The sequence below is a fragment of the Chelonia mydas genome, chromosome 6 (genome assembly GCF_015237465.2).
Source record: "Chelonia mydas isolate rCheMyd1 chromosome 6, rCheMyd1.pri.v2, whole genome shotgun sequence".
Classification (NCBI taxonomy): Eukaryota; Metazoa; Chordata; order Testudines; family Cheloniidae; genus Chelonia; species Chelonia mydas.
The window spans coordinates 120,666,278-120,691,644 of NC_051246.2; the positions used below are offsets into that span (position 1 = coordinate 120,666,278).

General features: G+C 42.4%; 1 protein-coding gene across 6 annotated transcripts in view; it reads right to left on the reverse strand.

The window, feature by feature from the left end:
• LRRC9 (leucine rich repeat containing 9) overlaps window positions 1–25,367 on the reverse strand; it is an 86,169-nt gene that overhangs the window by 27,002 nt on the left and 33,800 nt on the right. For all 6 annotated transcript variants that reach the window (XM_043548931.1, XM_043548930.1, XM_043548927.1 and 3 more), the window contains 12 exons: window positions 21,889–22,024; window positions 20,479–20,625; window positions 18,800–18,921; window positions 17,478–17,690; window positions 16,060–16,179; window positions 14,599–14,790; window positions 12,143–12,268; window positions 10,952–11,092; window positions 8,687–8,864; window positions 7,295–7,515; window positions 6,186–6,308; window positions 5,667–5,797 (listed from right to left, as the gene is read on the reverse strand). In XM_043548931.1, coding sequence (XP_043404866.1) covers window positions 5,667–5,797; window positions 6,186–6,308; window positions 7,295–7,515; window positions 8,687–8,864; window positions 10,952–11,092; window positions 12,143–12,268; window positions 14,599–14,790; window positions 16,060–16,179; window positions 17,478–17,690; window positions 18,800–18,921; window positions 20,479–20,625; window positions 21,889–22,024 — 1,850 coding nt within the window. The remainder of the gene's footprint in view (window positions 1–5,666; window positions 5,798–6,185; window positions 6,309–7,294; window positions 7,516–8,686; window positions 8,865–10,951; window positions 11,093–12,142; window positions 12,269–14,598; window positions 14,791–16,059; window positions 16,180–17,477; window positions 17,691–18,799; window positions 18,922–20,478; window positions 20,626–21,888; window positions 22,025–25,367) is intronic.

Genomic DNA, 25,367 nt, shown 5'->3' on the forward strand with positions numbered 1-25,367 from the left:
GGGATAGTAGTGCCACAGGATCTGCATTTATATAGACAGTGGTCCCTCCCTCCAGTCCACATCCTCCCGACAGCCTGCTGAAGTACTGTATAGATCGTGAAAGTATCACAGCTGGATCACATGCCTAGTTTGGAGATGTCTGTTACGAGGCAGAGTCAACTGAGGAGAAAGCAGAAGAGGGACAGCTCCCAGATCAGAGAATACCATCACTTGAAAGGATTCCCTCACCTGCAGTGTTATAAATAAGCTATTTCAAGAAATTAGACCCCGTGACATAATATCCCTCTACAGAAGCTGAAAGCTATACAATCAAAGATACACAAGAGGTATTTTAATATTGCCTAAAAACCTTTCATAACAGCCAACATCTCCAGAGATAGAATGTCTGTGGTGGAAGAGACTCAGTCTCACAGCAGCATTTAAACAGTCTGTCCTCATGTCTAAAATGGTCTCTTTCAAACACAAAAGCGTTGCACTGGTAAGAGTAGAGATTTGTTTATGAATATGGTCATGGGTATGGGCATGACCGTAGTGGAGTCAATGGGAGATCTGATGCTGGCATCAATGGAATCGGCTTATAGCTCTTGGCCACCGCAAGACCAAAGATAAGACATCTTTACATACTACAAAACGGAGGTAACTTTCATTGACAGATGTACAACTATGTATACAACAGAAATGCTTTCCAAAAAAATATAAATCACAAATCAATCATGGCAAACAGTCACAGCGTACACTCTGCTGTAGAATATGTTGTGTTATAGTACGGCAGAGTGTGCATGGTATACTAAGCAATTTCACACCATAAACACAAAGCCATAGAATCATAGAACTGGAAGAGACCTGGAGAGGTCATCCAGTCCAGTCCCCTGCAGTCATGGCAGGACTAAGTATTATCTAGACCATCCCTGACAGGTGTTTGCCTAATCTGCTCTTCAAAATCTCAAATGATGGAGATCCCACAACCTCCCTAGGCAGTTTATTCCAGTGCTTAACTACCCTGACAGTTAGGAAGTTTTTCCTATGTCCAATCTAAACTGGCCTTGCTGCAAGTTAAGCCCATTGTTTCTTGTCCCATCCTCAGAGGTTAACAAGAACCATTTTTCTCCCTCCTCCTTGTAACAACCTTTTATGTACTTGAAAACTGTTATAATGTCCCCCCTCAGTCTTCTCTTTTCCAGACTAAACAAACACAATTTTTTCAGTCTTCCCTCATAGGTCATGTTTTCTAGACCTTTAATCATTTTTATTGCTCCGCTCTGGACTTTCTCCAATTTGTCCACATCTTTCCTGAAATGTGGCACCCAAAACTGGACACAATACTCCAGTTGAGGCCATATCAGCACAGAGCAGAGCAGAAGAATTACTTCTCGTGTCTTCCTTACAATACCCCTGCTAATACATCCCAGAATGATGTTTCCTTTTTTTTGCAATGGTGATACACTGTTGACTTATATTTAGTTTGTGATCCCCAAATCCATGTCTGCAGTACTCCTTCCTAGGAGTCATTGCTCATTTTGTATGTATGCAACTGATAGTTCCTTCCTAAGTGAAGTACTTTGAATGCATCATTCTTGAATTTCATTCTGTTTACTTCAGACCGTTTCTCCAGATCATTTTGAATTATAATCCTATCTTCTAAAGTACCTGCGACCTCTCCCAGCTTGGTATCATCCACAAACTTTAAGTGTCCTCTCAATGCCATTACCTAAATCACTGATGAAGACATTGAATAGAACCGGACCCAGAACAGATCCCTGCAGGACCCCACCTGATATGTCCTTCCAGCTTGACTGTGAACCACTCTCTGGGAACGGTTTTCCCATCAGTTATGCACCCACCTTATAGTGGCTTCATCTAGGTTGTATTTCCCTAGTTTGTTTATGAGAAGGTCATGCAAAAAAGTAATTGCTCTTGATGATTTAGTGAGGTGTTTTAAGATCTAGGATAGGGTGATATCAGCCAGATCTTTAATCAGGAAATAGTGGCAACCAAAGAGGAGGTTACTTACCTGTGACTGGAGGTTCTTTGAGATGCATGGTCCCTATTTGTATTCCAAATGTAGGTGCACATGCGTGCCATGCACCGGAGCTGGAAGGTTTCCTTAACAGTGTCCGTTGACCCACACATGTCATGTGTCCCCTCAAGCTACCAGCTGAGGTTATAGTAGGCCATGAGAGTCGATACCCCTCCAGTGACCATCATACTGCTGAGTAATGCAGTCCGCAGCAGAGGGGTGGAGGATGGGTTTTGGAATACAAATAGGGACCACACATCTCAAAGAACCTCCAGTTACAGGTAAGTAACCCCTCTTCTTCTTCAAATGATAATCCCTATATGTATTCCAAACATGGGTGAGTAGCGAGCAGTGTAGAAGTGGATGTGAGGAAGCAAGAGGAGTGCACTCTGTAGTATTGCGTGGCCCAGAGTAGCATCCACAGCTGCCCCTTGGGTAGAGCCCTGTGCAGATACAAAATTTATATCTGTAGATGTGGATATAAACTGGATATGCGCAGAGCTGCAGGGCTCTACCGGGAACTGAGCAGCGAAAGCAGCAACATGTTGGGCTGCCTCCTGCAGGGGCCGCAGCCCCGTGGGGGCAGCTCCTCCAGCATGGCTGTACCGCCCCTCCAGCCCCACCCACTTGGGCGGGCACCAGGCTCACCAGCAGCTGTCCCTGGTAACGCTAGTGTGTGCAAGTGGCTCACATGCCCCCGGACAGGACACGGAGACTGCTGTGACCCAATGAAGTTGATTGGGTTGGGACAAGCACAAATTTCTCCTCATTGATACAGACACCTAGAGAGGCCAGGAGAGCGCAAAGAGGAAGGTTGGACGAGGCAAGTTCTTGTTGGGATACTGCAATCAGGAGCCAGTTGTCCAGGTACGGGTACACCAAGAAGCCAAGGTGGTACATTTGTGGCTGCCACAACCGCGAAGATCTTCGTGAAGACTTGCGGAGCCATCGTGATGCCAAAAGGGAGGACTCTGAATTGGAAGTGGTGCTGTCCTACCTGGAAATGGAGAAATTTCTGGTGGGCTGGATAGATGCTGATGTGGAAGGAGGTGTCCTTCATATCGACCACTGCAAAGCAGGCCCCATGAGGGTGACAGGGGATAACAGATGCCAGTGTCACCATACTGAACTTGGATTTCCTGATAAAGTTGTTTAGTAGCCAAAGATCAAGAATGGATGCCCTCTGCCCTTCTTTGGGATGAAGAAGTACAGAGAATAGAAAGCCTCTCCCCTCATAGGGAGGTGCCACTCCCTCGATGGTGCCCTTTGCAAGAAGAGCATCTGCCTTCTGTTGGAAAAGGTACTGATGGGAAGGGTCCGTTGGAGGCATCTGGGGAGGAGGGTGGTGCAGGGGAAAACAAAAACTCTATGGAGTACCTGTGATGGATAATCTCCAGTACCCAATGGTTCATGGTGATCTTCCCCCAATTTTGGGCAAATGGGACAAGACAGCCCCCAAAGATAACATGGGGCACCACGGTGGCAACAGGGAGAGTTCAGAGCTCTCAACGTATGCATCAAAACTGTGTAGGTTGTTGGTGAGCAAGGGACAAGGAGGTGGCCATGAGTGACTGTTGCTGGGACTGGTGGCACCTCCATGGGGTTTCCTGGTGTCACTGGTAGTAGGCCTGATAGGGCGCATAGGGGCAGGGGTGGAACTGTTGACTGCAATGCAGGGCCAGGGTATAGCTCCCTAGGGATTATAGCATGGCTTGGCAGTCTTTTAATGAGTAAAGAGACTAATTCATCTTGGAATAGAACAACTTGTCCTCATCAGAGGGGAGGTGTTCTATAGTGGTTTGGACCTTGGAGCCTGATGCCACTGGTGGAGGAGCCTGGCTCGAGGGGTACAAGGCTTGGAAGATGGAGAGATGGCTCCCAGTGCGGCCATGGAGTGGGAGTCTGGGGGTGCGGTGGCCCCCAGGGGTACGGTACCACACCATCGCAGCCGAGTCATAAGCTGGAGGATGAGGCAGCCGTGGATGGGAGTCCGAGCTGCACCTGGACATGGGAGAGAAGGGGGCTCCGGCTCAGAAAATTCCTCCAAGTCTGAAGAGTCCAGCAGCAGTGGAGCTAGCGGTACATGGTGCTTAGTCGGTAGGGGCTGGTCCAACAGGAGCAGTTCATCCACCAGACTGGGGATCCCCCGGGTGAGCGAGAGGCCAGAGAGAACCAGGGAGGGTGGGTATGGCAACTCCCACGTCTCTGTGGAGAGAAGGGGCTCCATACAGCCGGGAGTTCAGGGAGCGCCCCTGGAAATGCTGGAAGATCAAGGTGAGGTCCACGGGGCCAGCGGAACCGAAGGTCGCGGACTCGGTGGTGGGACAGGCTGTGCTCATGCTGGAGACTGCTCCAGGTGGGCGGGCACTGGGGCAACCAGCGGTACTGCCAGATCCTTCTTGAGCTTAGCTTTAACCTTGATGTGGGGAAGCTTGGGCACTGGTGTGGCAGGTTCTGCATGCAACATCTCACTCGACCTGGTTTGGGGAGGAACGCTATACTTAGAAGCAGTCCTCGACGGGGACTTACTCCTAAGCCCATGAGAGTGCTTCCTACGCCCATGTCTGGGCTTGTCCTTAGCCACTGGTGCTCCTGGATCCGGGGCATGCAAAGTGCTGGGAGGAGCGCTCACCACTGGTGACAGACGCTGCACTGATGGTTCCGGATCTGAGTGGGTGCGCAGTCTCATGGCTTCCTCCATGAGGTATTTTCTGAGGTGGAGCTCTCGCACTTCCTGGGTCCAGGGCATGGAAGACTTGCAGATTGTGCAACGAGCAGTGATATGAGCCTCCCCAAGGCAGTAAAGACAGTGCTGGTGCTCATCACTCACAGAGAAAGAGTGTAGGCACAAAACACAGCTTTTAAACCCCAGAACACGAGCATAGTCGGGGGGGGCTGGGGGGGGGGTGGAAATGTACCCCAAACAGGTTAAACTAATGCTATCTACAACTACTATCTATATGCAAGAAAACAACAAAGAACTATATACAACAGACTAAGTCACTCTTTTAGCTGGAAGACTAAGAGCACAAAGGAACAGGAGGTTCTCACTCAAGCAATGTGGCAGCAAGAGGGAACTGGAGAGGTGTTGCCCCGCACAGCCTGTTATAACCTCGGCTGGGAGCACAAGGGGATGTACAACGCACATATGGGTCAACAGACACTGCTAAGGAAACCTGGCTCCGGCATATGGAGCGCATGTGCACCCACGTTTGGGACACATATAGAGGCCATAACTCAAAGAAGAATCTCATTTACACTTAACATGGCTATCCTTGTTTGGGCTAGATTTGGGATAGGGACTTCAGAACAGGGATTCAGAACAGGGACAGGTTAAGGCAAATATGATGTTTTTGACCAAAATAAGTCTCTTCTCTAGAGTTGTCTGTCCAAAATGTGCATAGGCCGCACAAAACTCTGTTTGAAAAATGGAATAATCTGCTGAGAGATAGGAAAGTCTGAAACTAAAGTCACCTTTTTTTCGTGTGGATTATATATCTACTCTGTGGACCAGTCAAGAGGATTTTGCCCATAAACATAGAGACATATGAACTGAATTATCTAAACACAGGCGCTGGTTTTAATTATATTTTTCTAGCCATGATACTAAATGCTATTTGTAACATTTGGAATTTGAAAATTACTGCACCTGATCATAGAGGTTGTCCAATTTAATTCGTGCATTTTAGTGAAGTCCGAATGTCCTAGTCTTTCTGCAATCATATCACAGGTAAGTCTGCCACCAAATAAATCTTTAGCACTCTCGATGTCTGCTGTCTCCTGTATAATTACATTTAAAATGAATTTTGTTATATTAAAGCAGACCTAGAACTATAATAGTAAGGTAGGCATGAACATTTTCAGCCCCAAAGGCAGTTTAAAAAAAAAAGTGCCTGAAAATCAGGGCTTAAACTAAAAATGTCTCCACAACCATCACTGTAGCTTTATACCATCTATGTTGCCTGCATTCTTATTGAACAGATTATGGAAATGTTCATATGCTCTAATTAAGTTTAAACTACAGATTTGTTACATGCACTAAAACAATATTAGGTAATTGCTTTAATAAGGGTCAGAAATTATCAGGATGCCCATGCTATCCTGATTTGTAAAAAAAGATAGTTTTAACAACAATTACAATAATCTTCTGATATATAGTATAACTTACTACTGCAGTGCCATCTAAGGCTTTGAGAGATGGAAGATGGAATATTACAAACAATCGGTAGTTATCTTGTTTCCACACAATTAGATTTCCATACATGTCCAGCATGACCAGATTATTTAAACCCTAAGAAATAAAACACATAGATCAAGGTTTAATAGTATAATTTTTAAATGTTTGTAAGGAATGAAACCTAGGCTACTCCCTTTATCTTTAATCATTCTCTTAATCTTACAACTGCATGTGTCAAATCTGAAGCATCGTTTAATAAAACCCAGGGCTTAATTTTCATTTACACTAAAGTGCCTTTACATAACTCTGGCCGTGTAAAGGAGCCCTAAAGTGTGCATAAATTACACTTACACTTACTTTAAAGTCCTTTTACACTACCAGAGTGCTGTAAGTGAGAGTCAGGCCCCCAGTCTCCAATCAAGTCAATAATGCTTGTATATATGCCAGCAGCTCCAGGTGAAAGGAACTGGGGTTGCTGCATGTGTGCATGCTTGTGCTCTTGACTTTATTTCCAGTGCAATTCTTCTAATTGCAGAGTTAGGCTAGACACAATAGAGATGCATAGTGTGTGGCTCCACCTGGAAAACTTTGGGTCCAATCCTGTTAGTTACTCAGCACCTCCTTCAAAGTACTGAGCACACTCAATTCCAAAAGAAACTTCAGACTAAGGCTCTTACAAAGGACAATTACCCTGGGCCCAATTTTTAAACGTGGACATCTAAATACAAGACTGTCAGGCACAATTTAGAGATAAGGTGGGTGAGGTATTGGACCAACGTCTGTTGGTGAGAGAGACAAGCTTTCGAGCTACAGAGATCTCTTCTTCAGGTCTTGAAGAAAAACCTGAAGAGCAGCTCTGTGTCTCTTTCTCAGCAACAGAAGTTGGTCCAATAAAAGATATTACCTCACCCACTTTGTCTCCCTAATATCCTGGGACCAACCTGGCTACAACACCACTGCAGGTACAATTTAGGCAGCCATTAAAAAAAATATGGCTTCCCATATTTAAAAATGGGAAAGATACATTTGTACTGACGTAACAAGCAAATTGTGAATTTACTTTTACCCACAAATCCTAAAGCAATCGAGTCCACATTCACCTTTAAATGATATATCTCTTGGTAGGTAGAAACATAGTTATTGCTGATGTATAGTTCTATTAGTGCATAGGCTTTCTGCAAACCAACCAATGAAGTAATTCTGTTGCTCTCAAGAGAGAGGTAGTGAAGATGAGACAAGTTTTCAAAAACGCGTCTTTCCAGGGTGGTGAGATGATTATTATTTACACTAAGTCGTGTTAGTTTGGTGAGTTTTGAAATTCCTGGAAAAAATAAATAAGATGTTCTTAAAGCATATATAGTGAGAAGCAAAGGAAGTGGTTAACTTAGATGGTAAAACAAGCTACACATGAGAGATGGCCTGCACACTCAGGCTGTGATGCAGGCAGGATCAGGGGCGATCATTCGTGGCCTGCCCTTCTGTGATCGCTAGAACATTTTCCAGAAAGAGGCTACTCACAGTCCACTTCACCCCTCTGATTCTTCCTCCAGGAGTAGCAAAGAGCATGGTGAGGGGGACTAACTGTCCACTCAACTCTCATGCAGCAGGTTCTTTTTCTTGCTCCCTCTTCCTTCATATGCTACAGATGGGCTTTCTTTCACTATACAGAAGACTATGGCCCAGCTTTTTAAAGGTATTAAGCTCTGAGCTCAGCACTGCAACGCCTAACTGATTTAGGAGCCTAAATTTCATGTTCAAAAGGGATTTAGGCACTTTGGAGCCAAAATGCCATTGACTGTCAATGGTATTTAGATTTCTAAGTGCCTATATACTTTAAGAAAATGGCACTTAGGCTCCTAACTCCATTAGGCACTGCAACACTGATCACAAAAACACCCAAATACCTTTAAAAATCTGGGTCTATGAACCTAATTTTAAAATCAGCTGACAATAACAGTATCTGCCATGACCTATGTGGGGACATGAGGAAGTGTAGCAACTACCCAATAGGTTTTGGAATAGTCACATAGCGTGCATAAGGTAAATCTGTTCTTTTAAAAAGTGATTTTTTGACCTTTTGGAATCATTAGTTTACGAACTTCTTATTTTTGAAATTATTGAGCCAACATATAACTGTCATAAGAAAATTTATGGTTCACTGCAGGAATGTTACATGTTCAGTAAGTCTGCATACTAAAAACCATGCACTCCTATCAGTTCTGAAAAATTCCTATTAACATAAATAAATTTGTTTTGCTTTTCTGAAACACAATTGATCGGCTTTGTCTCTTTTCTTCATTTCTACTAAAGACTCACCACAAAGACAAAGAGAAGGCAATTATATATATTTTTAATATGAAAGCTTTAAAATTGTATGCTACTGATAAAGTTAATAGTAAAAAGTCACCGTCTGAAACTCTGGACTATATGGGAACATTTCTGTTGTGTCTGACTTAATGTCTTGATTTTCACTAACTTCCTAAATACAGTACCTTCTAGATTTGAGATGCAGTTTCCATCTAAAGTGAGCTCTTCAAGATTAAGGCAAGATTCCAGTCCTTCTATTTTGGTGAGATTATTGTTGCTAAATGAGGCCCATCTTAAATTCTCCAATTTTTCCAAGTTGGCAATTTTGGAGAGATGTTGTCCATCCAGATCTAAGACTGTGATCTGTGAGAAAACTCAACTTTAGTATTGAAAGACCTAAGTCAATTAATTCCAACATAGAAACTAAAAGGACAATACATCAAATTATACACCGAGGACCATATATTGCCTTCACATTCTTCATAGACATTTCCCAGTAATATCAACAGGCATTTCTTTTTGGATACTGGACATCACAGAGCCCTCATTTTGCAATTCAGGACTTCATTTTTAAAACCCTCAAGAAACCCCAAACCCTCAGCAACTTGCACCAGAACAAGCAATGATTCCACAATATAAACTAACCAGCTTCCAAATGCACCTGTGCAGTTACAGCTAAAAAACAGGTACACATTTTTTCTAGTGTAGACCAGACCTCAGTATTAAGATTAATTTAACCTCATCTACCAATGTTACATATGATTATATTATTGATTCTCCTGCTTACACGTTTTCATTCTATGATGTAGGGATGAAATCATGGCCTGAACTGAAGTCAATGGCGAAACATATAATGACTTCAGTGGGATCAGGATTTCACCCTGTATCTAGTAACTTTCTAGCTCAGTGCTGTGGCAGAGTTTGAGTGCTTGCTAAGGAAGGATTTATCCCTTACAATTTTGATTCACAGATAAGCATTCCTTTCGCTTTAATGTATGTAACATCCCAATTCATTCTATTTTTCTTCTTTGCAAAATTCTTGGGCAGGAACAAATTAAATTAGATTCCAAAACACATTTTTATCCTTCGGTGTCATCACAGAACCTTCTTTCACAGACACTGGCTGTAAACACTCACTTCACAACACACTCTACAGAAAGAGAGCAACCAATCCATGATTCCACCCTTTCTCAGAAAACAACCAGTAAGGCCAGGGCTGGCATTAGGGGGCGGCAAGCAGTGCAACTGCCCAGGGTCTGACACCACTGGAGGCCCCGCAAAGCTAAGTTACAGGCCCCAACCCCAGGCAACAGGGCTTGTGAAGGGAGCCCCAACTTCACCCTCTGATTCACCTCACCGGGTCACCCAGCCTATGGGTCAGTGTCAACTGCTGGCTGTACTCCCAGAGACCATCACAAACGCCTTCCGCAGGGGCCTACTTCTTAGTTTCTGCCCTGGGCCCCAGTGAGTCTAACGCCAGCCCTGAGTAAGGCTGCAGTTTTCTTCATCAGGCTAACCAATCATGCAATGATGAAAAAAAATGGCCACATAGCTTAATTTAGCAAGTTAAGTCTCTGGCAGCCCAGGATATTCAGCACTGATTCCTACCTATGCCAAACAACGTTTACAGAATTCAAAGCTGTTTCTTATACAGGCTATGCTAACAGCCAAAGGACAACTTATGTTCTCTCTTCTGTCTGGGGTGATATTCCTTTTGGATAGGATTTTTTCTTTCTACAACAACATACTATATCCCTGTATGAACCCTATTTCATTTTGATGTCACAAAGCGTAACGTTGACACCATATGCTGAAATGTTGGTTCTCTTGGCAATGTCTGTAAACGTGTATTTCTTAATGCACACAGAATAAAACACTATGCTCATCAGCAGAAATGTGTTTTCCTTGAGCTATTCTATACTCTACACAACAAACTGAACTGACAGAGGAGCTTTTAACCTTTTATTCTTGGCAGATTAGCATGATTTCAGAAGAGAGGTCTGGACATGGATTATGACAGGCTACGGTGAACTTGGATCTTCCTATGTAGTGTTCTATGGCTTTTTGTTATGTCGTGGAGTTGTAATTGTAAGTTGTCATGCCAGACAAGAGGCAATGTGTGTAGGCCTGAAATTAGACCTACCACCATTCTTCATGTAATATAGGCTCAGTAGTGAAAATTCAATGCGCGAACATTGAATATTAAAGTTTCAATATCCTGCCAGCTCACAAGAAAAGAGCTAGTATGTACAGAAGAGAAGATTGTGATCCGATATGGAAACTCTTTATGTTTTTATATTCTACTTCAGCTGGTAGATTACATTTTTAAGTGCTCAAAAATATATATTTTTAATTAACATGCATCAGCTCATAACAAATATAACAAAATAAACATGTGACAGAGATAAATCTAACACCTAATGAATTATATTTAATAGAGACAGCCTTACCCTAGGATACCAGCTGCTACTGAAATGTGTTTGTGAATCCACCTTGTTCTTGCTAATTTGAGTCAGAATTTTGGCATAAGGATGTACACTCAGAACGCGTGGTCTAGCTTCATCAGTCCTAGAATGTTCTAATAGAGATGCCTGACAAAATGAAAATACTTAATAAACAGATAATATAACGGTATAAATAATGTACATTTTCCACAGTGTAACATGAAGAAAAGGTCTTTATGGCTTACAGTCTCCCAATTATAAGGAGATTATCGTATGTTAGTAGATCTAATATGTCTGTAGAACTAATAGGTCTAGTAGATCCGAAACATGGTAATAGATCTCATCCATTTCTAATGTTTATTATTCTACTAAAAAAATGATCGGGGCAAATCTTGAGGTCCTTACTCTGTTTTTGATCAGTTCTTACCACAGTAAAGTCCAATTCTAGTCATGGGGGATTGCCAGAGAATGGACAGAGTAAAACCTGAATAAAGAATACAATTTGGGCTAAGATATGTAAAGATTAGTGTCAAATAATTTAGCCCTTTTTTTGCTTGCCACTGTCTGGAATACCTTCTCAGAGCTTGCATACTGTGGCGAGTTAGTGTGTAGCAAGCTAGGGTGTGAATCTACAGTGCAACATATTGTACACACTAATGCTAAGTCGAATTCCAGGACTTTTACCGTGTTGTAGCAGTGTCCACACAGTGAGTTAGTGAGTGGCAAGCTGGTGCACAGTAGATCACACTCGGCTTGCTGCACACTAACTTGCCACGTACACAAGCTCTCAGAAGCCTAGACAGTTTTTCTGCTACTTGATTTATCCTTTTTTTTATTTGGCAAACATATTTAATTTCCCGTGTTTTGAATAGAGCTGAAATTAAACAGTCATTTTTAACAACTTTAAAGTGATCTAAAATCTAACATTATGAAATACCCTTCATTGTGAACCAGCATCATTACCAATATCAGCGAAGCTCTGAGTAAGAACAATGTTTGTGAAATAACTGCTGCTTCCCAGCCAGCTGCTCAGAGCACAAAATATGGCATTTTCAGAGGGCATACGAAACTAAGTGATTTTAAAAATATGATAAAATACAAATTTTAAAATAGAAGTCAGATTGTATGATTGTGCCTATAACTTCTCGTTTCCAATCTTGCATTTGCTACAAGTTACAGCAAAATGGAATATCCTACCTGAGAAATCTTTGATCCAGCAATAAAACACAAAGCAGCTGCAGCCTCTTCTTCAGTAATCTGGACTCCATCTAAATGAGTAAGAGCCTTTAATCGGCCAATGACACTCAAACGCAATGAGGCTGGCTTGGAGAAAAAAAGCGAAGTGGTGTAATTGAGTTTTTTTAAATTGTCTATATGGTTACATACAAAAAAAGGACATATGATTGCTTTCAATCCAGTCTCCTCTCATGTTATGTACGCTAAGGGCTAGATTGTGGTCCATCCTGTGTGCTCACACAAGAAAGTAAAAAAGGAGATAGAAGATGCACCCCTTGCTCCCATGTCCCAGCTATGCCTACCATTGACAGCAGTGTGCATGAGAAAGCAGCCTCCACAAGGTTGCTATGCTATGTCCTCCCTGCTCATCTGGATTGGGAATGGGTGAAAAGGGGTGGGGAAGGGCCTGAATCTTGCCATACGTGTAGAAAACTATAAGGAATAACATATATTTGGGCTAGGTTTGGTTACACTGATCTAATGTGACACTGATGTTGTCATAAATATAAAAGGAAGGGTAAACACCTTTAAAATCCCTCCTGGCGAGAGGAAAAACCCTTTCACCTGTAAAGGGTTAAGAAGCTAGGACAACCTCGCTGGCACCTGACCAAAATGACCAATGAGGAGACAAGATACTTTCAAAAGCTGGAAACAGGGAGAAACAAAGGCTCTCTCGGTCTGTGTGTTGTTTTTGCCGGGAACAGAAAAGGAATGGAGTCTTAGAACTTAGTAAGTAATCTAGCTAGATATGCGTTAGATTCTGTTTTGTTTAAATGGCTGAGAAAATAAGCTGTGCTGAATGGAATGGATATTCCTGTTTGTGTCTTTTTGTAACTTAAGGTTTTGCCTAGAGGGATTCTCTATGTTTTAAATCTGATTACCCTGTAAGGTATTTACCATCCTGATTTTACAGAGGTGATTCGTTTATTTTTTCTTCAATTAAAATTCTTCTTTTAAGAACCTGATTGCTTTTTCATTGTTCTTAAGATCCAAGGGTTTGGGTCTGTGTTCACCTATGCAAACTGGTGAGGATTTTTATCAAGCCTTCCTCAGGAAAGGGGGTGTAGGGTTTGGGAGGATTTTGGGGGGAAAAGACGTTTCCAAACGGGCTCTTTCCCTGTTATATATTTGTTAGACGCTTGGTGGTGGCAGCAATGAAGTCCAAGGGCAAAAGGTAAAATAGTTTGTACCTTGGGGAAGTTTCAACCTAAGCTGGTAAAAATAAGCTTAGGGGGTTTTAATGCAGGTCCCCACATCTGTACCCTAGAGTTCAGAGTGGGGAAACAACCTTGACAGATGTCAATAAATTACTCTGGGATTTACATATGTGTATAAAATAAAAAATCTAGCCCTGATGGATTGCAGTTATACACAGCTATGTAAGACATTAAGTGCGGTACATAACAAAGTTGTTAGCACCTGCCTTATAAGCCAGAAGTTTGCAAGTACTACAGTGTTATTAAATGCAAGGAATTTGATGACCTCAGAGGAGGTGAAAGAGAAGCTCCAGGGGATTTGGACATGTCAACCTAAACTCAAGGTGGAACAACAGCCCTAACTCTTATACAGAAACATTTTAAAATTCCCATTAAATTAAATATAGAGCAAGAAAAACACAGACTGGATAATCACACTTGTAAGGAAAGTGAATAATAACATCCTTATTTCTAGCTGGAAAATATACTTACTGAAACTACCAAAATAATAATGATCAATTTCATCTTTATAAACTAGATGGGACTATGCACCTGTGCATGGGAGAAAGGAGGAGTACGCACACCTCTTAACTAGGATACACAGCTCTCGGATCCAAGTATTCAGGAGAAGAGGACTACAGAGGTACTCAGGGAATGGATGGAGAGGGTGTGAAATGGACTGAGTCTTGGATTGCTCCCCAATGCCACAGCCAGCACAGCTGGGCTGCTGCTCTGGGGGATGTGTGTGTCACCAGGTAGAAGGCTGACAATGTATATTTCCCTTGAAAGTGAGGGAAACTGTCTCTGCCCTGTCCCCTTTCACTGGCCAGCACAGCTGAGTCAGTGCAGAGGGGGCAAAGGGTGGCTTTTTACGGCTGGCATAGATCATCAGTAAAGTTACCACCTACTCGAAGCAAGGAGGAGAGGAATTATGCCTCAGAGTAGCATCACTGAGTCACAATGCTTGTAGGAGCCACTCCTGCAGATTGTGCACAACCCTTTGCTCAGGACTGTTTACGAAGTCAAAGGGTCTGACAGTGTAAATCTTCCCTAAAGTGGGCACTAATTACATGTACATCCACTCTGAGGCCCCTTACGCAGCCAGAGTGGTGTAAAGGGGCCTCAATGTAAATGAAAACCAGGCCCAAAATTTAGCACTATACAGTCTAATTGTTGTTTTGGTTAGAACGTTTTCTGAGAATTTTAAGCACTGACACATACCTTATGCCATGGGTTATGTCTGATATCAAGACTGAGTACGTTTGAAGTGTGTTTATGTAAGACATTTATTTCCTCTCCAGTCTTTTTCAGTTGATTCCAGCTCAAGTCTAAATACTTCAGTCTGCTTAAGCCTCTAATACCCTCCAGGGTGATCACATGGTTGTGGCTTGCATCAAAATACTCCAGATTGGGCTGCAAGACAATACCGATTTGAGAATAATTGCACAGAAAAAAATAAAGCAAGGAAATATTTGGTAATAAACTCAGTTTTAATAGACAGTCTCACAGAAGGCACTGTCATCCAGATTCAATGCCCAAAGTGCCCCTTGCCCAGCAGCAGAAAGTCTGTTTGGAGAGCAGTCTGGTTAAGCAACTGAACCTTGGAATGTATATCTGAATCCAGCCCACCCTCTGATATTTCCTGATCCACCAATAGAGTACAGTACAGTTTTAATTTTCTTTTTCAGGGTGGAATTCATCCCTAGTGTGCTCAGCCATGGAAGGCCCTGTGCACTACTTTAGCCAGGGTGAGTGAGACAATCACACCATTTGAGAGTGGTGGGATCTAGAGAGTCCTTGGAAGGTGGGGGAAGGGGTCTATATCTTGTACACCTCATGGAGGGTGACTCCGTACTGGTCCCAAACTATGCAAAAGAGGGGGTTGGAGGCAGGCTGTGATTTTAATCACATGATCTGAAATCACACAGATCCAGTGGCCCAGAAATCCTGGGAAGGGGATACTTAACAGCTACACTAGAATGGTAGCCCTGGAGGAACAGCACTGTAGGGCCTGGAGATGAAAGTCATCCTTCCTACCCCACAGTCAGAGCCTCACTCCAAGTCTAATCAGTTGGGTGTTATTAATTGTTGTGTTACTTATTATTTATTTGTATTAGGATAGTGCCTAGAGACTCCAACCAAGATCAGGGCCCATTGTGCTAGGCATTGTAGACACACACAATAAGAAACGGTCTCCAACCTGAAGCATTTACAATCTAAGTAGACAAGAGAGACAAAGGGTGGGAGACAGGAAGTAGAGAGGAACACCACCACCACCACCTACCTCTTACATAACACTTTCCATCTGCAGATCTCAAAGTGCTCTACAAAGGAGGTAGGTATCATTATTCCATTGCATGGATTGGGGAACTCAGGCAAGGGAGGTGAAATGACTTGCCTAACACCTCTAAGCAGGCTAACTGCAGAGCCAGAAACAGAACCCAGGTCACCCAAGTCCCAATCCAGTGCTCTGCGTGCTAGTCCACATTACCTACTACAAAGCAAAAGTAGGAACAAAGGCTCTGTTTAGAGGCAGTGAACTTCACCCATTAGGAATAAATCAGGCTTGCTGCCATGCAATAGACATTAATACATTTAAGTTGTACACACAAAGGATTTTTTTCAATTAAAATATTCCTTTAGTTTAATTTCCTTTACAAAATATAGAGCAACATTTCTTACCATGTGGTAAACATCATCTAAACTAGTAAATTCATTGAAGCTGACAATAAGTTTTCGAAGCCCTGTCAGTTTAGAGATGTCCCGCAGTTTGCTCAGGCTGTTCCCATGCAAATTCAGAACCTAGGTAAAACATTAATGAGATTACAGCTGTACCATATATATACACACAACCAAATTCTGTGCTACTCCATCGCCGTTTTTCAACATTAAAGTGCTTCAACTGCTAGTGTGTAAGAGTAAATGTAACTCTATTCTCTAGATTATAAAAAGGGCTAAGAAAAGTTACTTGTAAGTGATATGAAGTTTGTGAAGATCAGTTGCAGGGACCCTGGGACAAAGTATTGCTTTTATTTTCTATTTTGAAGGATATTTGTTCTTCACCTCTACCTTCTCCCTGAAGTAACAGAGGGATGGGAAGATGGAGATTCAGTTGAGAAATGGTTTTTACTGGTCCACTGAAAGAGGTCATGGTAGGGGCAAGAAGGGAGGACAGTTTCCAATCCTTCCCCACTAGGAGAGATCTTGTTGTTTGGGGAGACTGGTTGGAAGACTGCCAGTTGGGAATTCCTCCATGCCCGGAGTACAGTTTGGGGAGAGTGGCACCCAGAAGAGGGGAGGAACCAGCCAACTGAAGTCAAACTCAGGAAAGGGAGTTATGGGTGAGTGCAAGGGGGAGTGGAGAACTGCTACTGCATCAAAGACACAGACAGGAGAGGAGATCAAAACTATTTAACAATTTGAAAGGTCAAATGTTCAGCAGGCTTCCTGCATCAAGTTTGTACAGACAAAATGAGTAACTGCAAATGCAAAAATTCAGTTAGCTGTGCAATGAAAGGAGTTCTGTATGCAAATACCTATTTGCATAAAAGGTTTTGTGGGCCCATCAGTTGCAATGATACTGAAAACTGCGTGTAGCTATGTGGCTGTCAAGAGTTCTCCCCTTCACTGGATTTATATTTTTCTGATGCCAAAATTGACAAAATCTTTTCAGGAGTGATCACTATGATGACGCAACCATGCAGCCAAGAAAACTTTGAGAAGACTCACAGTTAAAGCTGACACTTTAGGCCTTAACCGGGTCTCACAAACACTAGTTCTGCATGTGATTTCAATGGAGTTATTTATACAATAGTCAGTAAGATCAGAATCCTGCCCAATATTTGTCATTCATATTTTTATGAAAAAAAATGGCATAATTTAGGGACAGAAGGCACTGAGATTTCACACTAGTTTTGGATCTCCAGTTACTCCCAAAGCACTGCACTGATGTAAAACAAGTGTAACACCAGAATCAAGCCCAAATGCTAGCCTTAATTTGTGACTCCCTACTTTTGATTGGTTTATGAGGCAATCTGAATAATATGACATTGATTATGTAATAAACTTGTCCCACTGTAAGTTTAACAGACAATACTCACCGTTATTTGACTGTAAATATTGGCCTTAGCAACTGAAAGCACTGTCTTTTCATCCAAGCAAACAATTTTGGGTCTGGCTTTTACCGTAGGCTCCATATTCATAACTTCGTCATCACATTGCAAATCACTAGATAATATAAATCCTTCTGTATTTTTCTTTCTTTCTTCTACAATTACATTGCTGAGCGTAGAAAACAGGGACTGAACTTTGACCTATGCAAAATAACATTTGTCAACATTTGTACAATTTCTACTTTAAATTAGGTAAATTATTTAAAATTGCATACAAATATGCAGAAAGCAGAGTTAGGAAACTATCTTTCGGTAATGCAGCACTTTCAGAAGAGAACAGCAATGCTTTTGTTTGCACAAGCATTTATACATTACAGTATGTTATGAACAAAAAGTAATGAAGAGTCTGTGGGCCATATCCTGTCACATATAGAACTCACACTGAAGACAACAGAAGTCTGCTTCTTCACCTAAACCCCCAAAGTCCAAGCACTGCAATCACACACTCTCCTATGAAGGAGAGTTAGATGTAGACCCATTGGAGCTCATCAGTACTGCAATTGTTTTGGCAGTGGACCACTCAAATGTGACAGAAAGGGGGGAAATCTCCCCTACGCTCCCCTCCAGGAGCTGAATATTTTACTTTTGCAGCACACCCTGCTTCTGCCAGGAAGCAGAGCTCAGGACCTGAACTGAGACCCCTGCATGACGAAAGCAAGTTACATAGCCACATAACCACAAGGCCAGCCACCACTTAGCTTATAAAAAATCATAAAAGCTTTTTTATTTAAGGAAAAACCTGTTCAGGATCCCAACCCAGTAGCAGAATATCTGTGCATGCTTCAAAACTACATACATCACACTTTGAACCAAACCACAAACTGAAAATGAGTTGCTCTCTCATTAAGGACTCCATGAAGCAAGGTTTTGAGCACTGTCAAATCTCATTCATTTTAGCGTCTCATTACCTCGATGGATGGTGCATTTAGTGAGAGAGGAGCTAATTTTCAATTGTGCTTCATTGCACTGCTAAGGCTTCATTTAAGTCTCTGTGCCTTCCCTGCCACACTTGATAATGTTACAAAATAAGAATCTGATGTAACTCTCATTGCAGTGTATGAAGTTTCCCATTGACTTCAATGGGAGTTTTATCAGGCCTTTAAACAGTCAGAGGGAATAGAACCCTGAACTTAGGTCCTGTCAGGTAATTTGAGTGAAGGAGGAGTAATTTCAACTAGTTGTTTTTCTCTTGATCTTTGAGATCTAAAGCTTACTGTCTAACATCCTACTAGGGAAAACAAAGTTCATACCAGTGTAGTGTACTCAAATTCAACGACGTATTCAGGCAAGACCAGTTCGTGATCAAACACAAACCACTCACACTGTCGATGGCGGCAGTCACAGTTTCTATGTTCCATGGAAGAATATGTTTCTACAGCAAAAGAAAAGGAATAAACACAAGCGGAAGGAATAAATACAAGACTGTTTCATGTTCACTGCAGGATGTAGTGAACAAACATTTCTCTCATTTAAGTTTTGAGTTGAATGCATCCGATGAAGTGAGCTGTAGCTCACAAAAGCTTATGCTCAAATAAATTGGTTAATCTCTAAGGTGCCACAAGTCCTCCTTTTCTTTTTGTGAATACAGACTAACACGGCTGCTACTCTGAAAACTGTCAAGGGAGATTTGTTTTCTTAGGATCTTAATTCTCTTTAGGTGCCCTAAAGCAGCATCTAAAAATCTTACCAAATCTTACTGCAGAACCCTATCATTTCGCTTTTTATTTTCCTATGGCAACCCTGTTCCTTGCGCTACACATCCTCAGAGGGTAGTAACGTGCCCTCTTACTCCTGCACAGCTGGCAGGTTCCAGTATGAGTGGGAGGCAGCCTCTCTGGGGCCATTACTCCCTCTCCTGCCGGTTGGAAGGGAGTGGGCAAGCAGGGGTTGGGATTGGACAAGAGACTTGGCTCCATTTCCTCCCCACCCCCCTCCCTATACCCAATGTGCTAAATGAAATCTTCTCCTGGTACAGATTATTTTCCATCTGGAGTGAGGGGGGAGCCAAGGAGAGAATCACAGCTTTTCTTTCATGGCGGACTATTGGAAAAGGGAACTTCGCTTCGGTCCCCATGGCACAATCTGCTATACTGCACTGTTACCCAAAACTAGTCGATCATTTTATGGTGTAATCACCTAACAGATTGGTTTTCTCGTCTTCCTGCCCATGGAAGGACAGGTACAATCACACACTAAGGTAAACAAATGGATTGCTCTCTTCTAGTATTCCAATGACTGCAAATCCCCCCGACTGGACAGGGAAGAGGTGAAGCCATGGCCCTGTTCCCATTCTGCACTGTCCTGCAAAGTTGACTGGCCACATGGAGCAAGCAGGATCGACCACTCAAAGTTTGTTGCATCGTACATAGGTAGTACACAGACTTAGTGCAGGGGATCATGACTCCCTCTAGAGACAATAAAGCATGCTTCTCAGCATTAAAGGAATTCTCCTTCTGCTCAAGCAGAGATGGCTTGGGGGTTTTAATGATGAAGATGTTTGATCTCCACTGAGGTATGTGTATGTGGCCCCAGTTATTACACATACATACACACACACACACACACCCCCGCCCTGAACAATGCACACACCCGCCCTGAACAATGCAAAGCTGGGAGAGGGATTGTGTACACCACACTATTTCTAGTATGGACTAGTGGCTGAAGAGCACAATCTGGTCTTTCGTGCTTTCCTTTAAATTCTGTGTGAATTAAACTACCACAAGTAATCACTAAAACAGTGAGCATCTTTTATTATCCTCTAACATTAGTTCAAAACAACATGCACTTAGGCTGGGTCAAGACTGTATTCCGAGTTCCCACCAGGACCAAAATTCCACGACAGGCTCCTAGATGTGTGAAAGACAGTGTTTAGAATACAACACTGACACAACCTTCACTTTGTGCTAACAACAGTCTACAGATACATTACCATCATTGGCAGCAGATGTATCACTTAGTAAATATTTCCGAGGCCTGAATACTGAATTAGCCCCTGGATAGTTGACTTGACTGATGGGATCTTTTTCACAAGCTGGAACACTATGTCCAAGAAAAACTTTTGCAATTATGAGTTTCCCTAGGGATGGAAAGAAAAGAAGATTTAATAATAATGCTACCAAATTTAGTATAAACACAGGGCAATAAAATGTTGGTGGTCAGTTCGATACCATACTACAGGAGACTACATTCTGGGTTGGCAGATTAACGATCTAACAAGTACATTTTGGGAAGAAAGACTTCCAACAATTTTTTCCTAGAACAGTAGGATTTGGCTAAGATTTATAAGCAGTAAACTCAGACGTACAAAAATAAAAGAGGGTGGTGTCAAGGATCTGTCCCCATCAGAGCACTCCCTTTGATGTTACTTCACACAAGTCCAATCCTTCTAGCTGGAGAGGTCAGTGTCAGTTTAGCAGTGGCCAGCTCTCAGCCTTCTGGCCAAGGCCTTCTGGCTATTTCTCCCCTTTTCAGAGTCTCAGGTGAAACAAACAATCCAAAGTCAGCAAACAAAGCTAAACAAAAGGGCAAATTAAAAAACAAACAAACCTAAAGGCAGTTCTAAGCTAGGATATTGGCCTCCCTTTCTTCAGAGGGGCCCTGGATGGGCCACAGTCTATCCTAGAGGCCACTTGGGGTCTCCAGCACAAGTTATGGGACACAGTCTCTTCACCCTTTTAGCACAGGGGACCCTCCCTTTTTTGAGGGCACAGGTTCTGCTAGTTATCAGGCCTCTTCCTGGGAGCTGGGAACCTTAACAGACTGCTCCCTTCCTGGGCTGCCCACTGCTAAATAGTGATGCCTCCTTTTAAACTTCTCCATTCCTGGCATGACTTGCCAGTATGGCACAGTGACGCTTTTCTAGCACAAAGAAGCTTCTTAACCCATTCCATGCCGGTGAAGGGTTGATACATCCTGTCACTAGTGATGCCTGTTTCCTCAGAGTGCCCTGTCCTGGCTTCAAGTTAGCACAACCCCCTTGTGTCTCTCCTCACTCCCTACAACTCACCCTTCTTTCGAGCTGTTGAGTCTAGAAAGGTTAAGCTACATCTAATTAGCTTCCAGATAGGAGTGCCTCTCTTAGGTGCCTCTGAACCAGTCTAGGAGTTAGCTCCAGGCCATTATATAGCTTGGTGGGGTTTCCTAATAGAAAGGACACTGGGCCAGATTGCAGCAGGTCTTTAGAGTCCCTCCACAAAAAGACCTGTATACTCTGTCACAATCTACTGTAGTTACAAGATTTTCTTGTACTTACAAGACAAAACACTTTGAAGTGATTTATGAAATGAGCCTTACACCTATCAATGATGTTTTAAACCACCTTTCCAAGCTATTACATTACCATGTATGAATGGTTCCTCAAGATCATTGTTATTTTTACGTTCATCCTTCATTTGTTGCTGCAAAAATTCTATTCTGGGACATTCACATATACTTAAACTGTTAGACAGGAGAACAGCTTCTTCTCTTCTTGAACGCTGCAAAGATTAAAGTAAAGTCTAAGTATGTTTATTTGACCAATGCCCCCTGTAAGAATTTCAAGACATATATCCTAAATCAGCAGCTTTACAATATGCAAATGAATTAAGGAAGAGGTGGAGAGTGGAAGAGGGAGGAGTAAAAAACAAGAAGGGCAGGCTCATTTACTTGTGATATCACAATCTAGTCAGGAGAAAAGAAAGTTAGATTGTAAACTCTTTGGAGCAGAGTATCAGAGGGGTAGCCATGTTAGTCTGTATCCACAAAAACAACAAGGAGTCTGGTGGCACCTTAAAAACTAACCGATTTATTTGGGCATAAGCTTTCGTGGGTAAAAAACCCACTTCTTCAGATGCAAAGCTTATGCCCAAATAAATCGGTTAGTCTTTAAGGTGCCACCGGACTCCTTTTTCTTTGGAGCAGGAATCAGATTTTTCTATATCTTTGAACAGCACCTAGCACAATGGGAGGGGGCAGTCCTAACTGGGTCCTTTGAGCACTACCACAACATAACAACAACAAAGAAGCAGAGAGGGAAATGGGAGAGACAGGTATTTCTGAAGATACAATCCCATCACTCAACAACAAGCTGTTCACAAAACAGAAAAACAGGGAGAGGTGGGCTATAAGTAGGGAAGACGAAATGAGGATGCTGCAGAAAAAGAAAGAGAGAAGGCTCTCCTATCCCATCTCTCTACATTTTGCTTTTCATGGGTCAGAATGAGACATTTCTTACCTGATAATTCAGTGTTAATAGCTTCTCTCCTCATTCATCACTAATGAGATAATGACCCCTATGTATGGAATTCAACAAGGCAGTCCAATGTTTTTGCTGGAGGCTCCAAGACAAAGCCCCACCTTCAGCTCAGGTTGCCAGAAGAGTTCTTCCACAGCTGTGGGAACACTCCAGCAACTGATTATTAGCATTAAGATAACAACTTGATATAATATGTTTTAAGACAGGTATATGTCTAAGTCTCCCTTTAGAAAAAGAATTCAGTTTGTATTCTGGTCATTTATCAGACTCCCAGGGTGGGCTGAATGAGAAGAGAATCTGCTAACAGAAACAAAATGATCAGGTAAGAATTTTTTTTCTTTCCTTTACATGGGTTCTCTCCTCATTCACCAGCAGTTGGAAGTAGCAGACAGTGATTCACACAAGTTGGAGGTAGGGAGGGGTGAATAAACAGAGTTTTCATTATTCTTCTAGTAGAATAATAGGCAGGAATGTACGTAAGAACCAACCCACCTATAGCACCTTCCTATCAAGGATGACTTTGCAGAGGAATGGAAACTTATTTTGCAAATCTTCCTCACATGAGGCTCATACTCTTTCTTCCCAGTGCCCCTGGGGACTTCTGTGAATAGTTTCCCAGATGCCAAGCATGCCATATGGTGCAGGATTTTAACATCTTGCCTGCAGGAACTTTGAGGCCCTAATGCCTTCATGTTTTGGATAGAATGAAATAAACAGCATACAACTGGCAGGCGTATTCCATATGCCCAAGCATAACTTTAGAGCACTAGGAATGCCCATTTATGCCACAAACTTCCAAAGGACGGTCAAGTGTTCAAACAAAATGATAGGAGAACTACTTCCCCGGAAGAGTCCAATGTGCCTACTTACAGAACACTGCTAGGGCTGGGACTGGGACCCATGATTCTATTGCGCTTGGTTGTAGGACTCCAATAAATCAACCTGGAGAAACTCAAGTGCAGCTGAGATGGCCAGCACTTTGTAATTATTATTATATATTTGTATTACAGTAGCATCTAGGGGTCAGGCACCCAATGCAGTTGGCACGGTACAAAGAAGAAGTCCCTGCCCCAAAAAGCCTTCTGTTTCCTCTTGCACATGAAACGAATTTGACCAGATCAATGAGTGAAACTTCCTGGTTGAGTTTTATCTGGATACCCTAAACTGTATCAGAGACCAATGGAGAATCCATGCTGAACTACACTTTTCTTAGGATGCCTAGGCTGGTAACTTAGGTAGGTGTTTCTGGTCTGAATGAAAGGAGTCCCTGCTTCAAGAGGTCTGGTCTTTTCTGTAGATGCAGCGTGGGTTGCTTAGCTATCTAGCAAGTGCAAAATGCCTTCTGGGCCAGTGGAGGATTAGAAGAAGGACTTCAACTCTCCCTTTTCCTCTTTTCTATATTCTTTATGTGAACTATCTTGAAAGATAGCAGATTCTTCTCTTCTCACAACATTACTTCCATTTGACCTCGTTACTCCCTGATTTTAGAAAGGACATAAACACTCATGCCTCAATCATAAACCAACCTCTAACAGGGAAGACTTCCCCCATGAGAGACAAAATTGCCTGCAATGTGGTTTCTAGCACCTTCTTCTGAAGTAGATGGTACTGACCACTGTCATACTGGATTTGATGGACCACTGATCTGATCCCACGTGGCCATGTTTGTGGGTTTTGGGTAAGTAGGTTGTTCAGACACACTACTGACAGAGCTGTCACAGTGAACTAAAAGGATGGGTGCGCTGAGATTTTGGAAATTTGTCTTCCAAGTACGCTCCTCAACCTGAATGGCTTACTTCTTTAGTGAGTATGGAAGGGTCTAGAGTGCAAATTGGGTTGGCTTTCAGCATGTTGTTTGTACTGACCTGCCCACAAGGGGATATTTGGATGTGATCAGAGAAGGACACCAAATTTTGCATTGTAGCAGGTGTGTGGTTCCCCATCCCCAGAATGAATTTCTTCAGGTGCATATTGAGAAACAACTTAGGGAATGAAGCCAATGCATGCCACCAGCAATCCTGTTCATTGGAGAAAATTGCTACGGTTAACCTCTATCAGGAAATGACTAGTGCAATGAAGTTTTGGGTCTTTGGAAATCTTTTCCATGAGGGTAAAAGTGTGGCCAGAGCCAGGCTCTTTTTTTTTTTTTTTTTTTTTTAAAAACCACAAGTGAGCAATTTTCTGCATTGGATTCAAAAGCTCTTCCTGGCTATGAAGAACAGCTTCTCATCTGTAAGTTTGGATGCACAAGATCTGTTTAGAAAGACTGATGGCTATTCGTGGGTGTAACATCCTTGTAGCCATCAAGTTAGAAGCCACTGCTCGTCACAAATCACATCAAGGGTTAGACTAAGATAGAATGTGAGACATCTCACTCCAAGCAAGAATTATACCCAGAGATGATGACTTTTTACCACCAAGCAGGCTTTTCTTACTAAGTATGTGAAACACCTTTGGTCTGAATAGCTATAGCTGAGGCTTTGAAGTCTCCATGCTACCAAATACCTAATCTGGGGGGGGAAGGGGGGGAAGGAAGAGGAAGACAGATAAGTCTCTGCTGCACAAAAACAAATAAAAATTAAATT